The sequence below is a fragment of the Branchiostoma floridae genome, chromosome 7 (genome assembly GCF_000003815.2).
Source record: "Branchiostoma floridae strain S238N-H82 chromosome 7, Bfl_VNyyK, whole genome shotgun sequence".
Classification (NCBI taxonomy): Eukaryota; Metazoa; Chordata; class Leptocardii; order Amphioxiformes; family Branchiostomatidae; genus Branchiostoma; species Branchiostoma floridae.
In genome coordinates, this window is record NC_049985.1 from 1,514,849 (window position 1) to 1,519,238 (window position 4,390).

A 4,390-nucleotide genomic window follows, 5' to 3' on the forward strand; every position below is an offset into this window, starting at 1 on the left:
AAAAGGCCATAGAGAGCCTGCTATGGAGGCTACTCGCCACTGCTCACCTATAGCATATTACGCTGGTCACTCCCTCCTTTGCTCCGTCCCTACAAGTGGGTTTGCTTCTTTTGTGTACAGATCAAATTGACTTCAGTACCAGAGTTACAAACCTAGGATTGATGTGTTCAAAAATTCGTATTTTCCCAGAACGTAGGGTGGAATATCTTATCACCACGCACAGTGGGGGCATCTTCTCTGGATAGCTTTAAAGAACGCTTGCAGATAGATGTGCAAAAGTTAGATGTGACGGGTCGTTCGGTGTAATATAACCAGCTGCTGCCGCGCCGCGTGTCTGCGCAGCTGGTGTGTTACGCCGAACGGCGGTTATACCGGATATATAGATACAGATACAGATGTTTGACGCTTCAGGCTTCCGCCTACACCTTTCCCCTGTCTCTATCCAAAAGAGCGAACAAATACTACCCCTCACAATCATTAATAGGATTGAACACTTTATGTCCAAAGAAATTTTAACAAAAGGCAATGACATTTTTTGCGTGAAGACATATGTGTCCTTTTGAGATACATCACCAATAGGAGTGCGTTTTGCTAGGGTTTAAAACAAATACAATGTAGTGGATCATCGTAATTCTTAAGACTGCACGGCAGTAATATGTGAACTGTAAAATTTGTACTATCGTTCGCACGTTTTTGTATTCTGTTAAGGTGATTTGTTATTTTCACAGGTCACTAGTGAATAAAAAACATATAAAAAAGGAAATACAAAACGACGAATTAGACGGAAAAAAACACTTCATATTACAAACTAAAACTAAACTGTAATGATGAAATATTTTAGGCCCAAAATAACACCGCCGGTGTTAACATCACCTTCTAGTAACACTTTCTTGTTTTTTTCAGGCCAACCTGTTGAACCCCGGTCCCGTCGTCTTTCTAATGTTGAGAGGATGTGCAGCCGAAGACACATGTTCCACTAACCAAGCAACAGCAGGTATGTTGTTCTTGAATAGATATTAGAAAATCAAACTGTGCAGCTGCGTAGTGTCTCCCAGTACTGAATCACACTCCTAGTAGAGGTTAGGCCTATGCTTGGTTTGGACGTCTTTTTGGTGTTTTTATGTGTTGTCTATTTTGTCAGGGAAACCTGACAAAATAGCTCGATAAACATGCATAAAAAGTCGGCAAAAGACCCTCTTCTTTGAGAATTATACTACATTGTATTTTGTAGAGTAGCATAATTGTTGTATACATTGCCATCTTGTATTACATAAAGTCAAATATTTCTTATTGATGCTCTTTTTAACGGATATTCAATGAAAGAAAGACCGCAATCTTTTGCAAAGAAAATTGAAAACTGTTAGAAGTTTTAGGTTTTTAGTTTAAAGTGGATAAGCACACAAACATTTCCGGTACGTTTATGTAGGTTAGACATCCCGGTAAATAATATTTAAAGACTTTTCAATCTCTACAACCTGATTAAAAACGGAGCTCGATATTTACTTCCGGCGTTTCGAGTGATCCTTAGAAGTTAGTAAATTTGACATGTTCAACCTTTTTTCAGTTATATGTACTTGTTTTGAATTATTCTGTCAGTTCATTCTAGTGACAGTGAAGAAGAGTTATGGATGTCATTCGAAACGTACTGAAGTAAATCTCCGGGTTTTTTTTCAATATCCAGTTCTAGCGATTGAATTGTCTATAAATATCGTTTGTGTACATTTCATTCCTACATACAGTTCCATTTTCGCGGTTGCTGTCCGTATGGCCCTTGTCAGAGTATTAGCGGTGACTCTTGCTGTGTTTGATACTTGCATGTGCAAACCAGGGTATCATTCACCATCGATCACCCTCGGAAAATTCACACCCTAACGTTTATGCTTTATTCTACAGTCCAGTCGCAGTGCTGTAACGACACCCTGTGCAACAATGCCAGCTTCGTGCCGACCACGGTACCTCCCACCACCACGGAGACCACTCTAGTGACAACCCCACCCCAACCTACCTTCCTGCCGACCGAACCAGGACCTACCGTAGACACTACGCTCGAACCGACAGGTACAGATGACGTTGGTACTACATTCTTAGCCATGACAGAGCTGTTTACCATAGAAGCGACCGAACCTACTGACGCCACCGATATTGGTACAACACTTCTATCCATGACTGAATATGACACAACAATAGACCTACAAACCGATGTAGCCACCCCACAAGAAACCCTTATGATGACAGAGCTGTTTACCACAGAAGCGACCGAACCTACAGACTCCACCGACATTGGCACAACACTCCTATCCATGACTGAATATGACACCACAATAGATGAACAAACCGATGGAACTACCCAATACGAAACCCTAGCGATGACCGAGTTCTCTACTATCATGATAGAATCAACCGAAACCACATCGAACACAGAAGAGTACACAGTCGAAGCGACCGAAACGACGCTCGTCACAGAGGAACTGGACTTAATGACTACAGACACCGCAGAGCTAGGTCCCACTTTCTTAACCATAACTGAATATGACACCACCATAGAACAGCAAACCGACGGAGCAACGTCTCTCGAAACAGAAGTGATGACCGAACTATCTACCATGGAAACGTCCGACACTACGCTAGGCACAGAGGAAACAGAACTGACCACAGTTGACGGCACAGAAACGATGATTGTCACGGAGCTAGAGGGAACAGACCCGATGGCTACAGACACCACAGACCTCGGTACTACAATCTTAGCGATGACACAATTCGATGCCACCACAGATGAACCAACCACCGAAACCATTCCAACCGAAACTATGGTGATGACAGGGACAGGAGCTACCACAGAGGCGACCGATATTGGTACCACACTCTTATCCGTGACAGAAGAGGACACAACCATAGACCAACAAACTGATGTAACCACCCCATTCGAAACACTAGTGATGACTGAGCTCTCTACCATTGAAACGACCGAAACCACGCTCTACACAGAAGACTCCGGATTCACGACAGAAGAAACCACGCTCTACACAGAAGACCCAATATTCACGACAGAAGAAGCCACGCCCAACACAGAAGACTCAGAATTCACGACAGAAGAAACCACGCTCTACACTGAAGACTCGACATTCACTACAGAAAAAACCACGCCCAACACTGAAGACTCCGGATTCACTACAGACGAAACCACGCTCTACACAGAAGACTCCGGATTCACGTCGGAAGAAACCACGCTCTATACAGAAGACCCAGCATTCACGACAGAGGAAACCACGTTAAACACGGAAGACTCAGGATTCACGACAGACGAAGCCACGCCCAACACTGAAGACCCAGCACTCGCAACAGAAGGAACAGGACTAACAACAACAGGTATTACCGATATCAGTACGCCTGTCTTAAGCATGACACAGTATGACACCACCATTTCAGACGAACAAACAGAACTAGTCACCCTGGTAACAACCCCACCCCGATCTCCCCTGCCCGAAACCTCACCGACGACCGAATCAGCAACCAACCCAGAATCGTCAGAGATGACGACAGAAGAGTTTTCTGATCTGACGACAACCCCGCCTGAAATAACTACAGATATCACTGATACAGCTGGTACTACACTCTTATCTATGACACAATATGACACCACCCCAAACCAGCAAAGTGAGGACACCACCTCAGCGGAAGGACCGGAGTTGACAACGATAGAGTTCCGGTCCACGGAACTATCAAAGACGTCATCTTTAGGTATCCCTGGCTTTGGTGTCACTGTTTATTGTGTAGTAGTATATATAACACCACAAAGGCTAAGTATCCACCCTACCCTTCAGAGGTATAGTTGATAAACCCCACCACCACCATCTACCTCAGTAGTCACCCAACCCTCAACTTGTTTTGACCAGCAATCACCCTTACACCGATAACCATAATCCAACTCAAACTACCACCACATCCACTTTTGACACCAGCTTTTGTTTGACGTTGGCAGTGGCCTAAAGCTATCTGTTCAAACTTCTTTCCATACAGATATGACGACTACACTCGGGACAGGGGTCACCACAGAAGGACCGACCCAGGCTACACTCGGGACAGGGGTCACCACAGAAGGACCGACCCAGGCTACACTCGGGACAGGGGTCACCACAGAAGGGCCGACCCAGGCTACAGAAGGGACAGGGGTCACCACAGAAGGACCGACCCAGGCTACACTCGGGACAGGGGTCACCACAGAAGGACCGACCCAGGCTACAGAAGGGACAGGGTTCACCACAGAAGGACCGACCCAGGCGACAGGAGGGTCAGGGGTCACCACAGAAGGACAGACCCAGGCTACAGGAGGGTCAGGGGTCACCACAGAAGGACCGACCCAGGCTACAGGAGGGTCAGGGGTCACCACAGA

The 4,390-nt window shown here is 45.6% G+C and overlaps 1 protein-coding gene across 1 annotated transcript in view; it reads left to right on the forward strand.

Moving 5' to 3' along the window:
* The window catches only part of LOC118419260 (mucin-17-like), a 7,701-nt gene that overhangs the window by 1,924 nt on the left and 1,387 nt on the right, over window positions 1-4,390 (forward strand). The window contains exons 3-5 of the mRNA XM_035825608.1: window positions 904-994; window positions 1,894-3,738; window positions 4,018-4,295. Of these exons, the coding sequence (XP_035681501.1) occupies window positions 904-994; window positions 1,894-3,738; window positions 4,018-4,295 (2,214 nt within the window). The remainder of the gene's footprint in view (window positions 1-903; window positions 995-1,893; window positions 3,739-4,017; window positions 4,296-4,390) is intronic.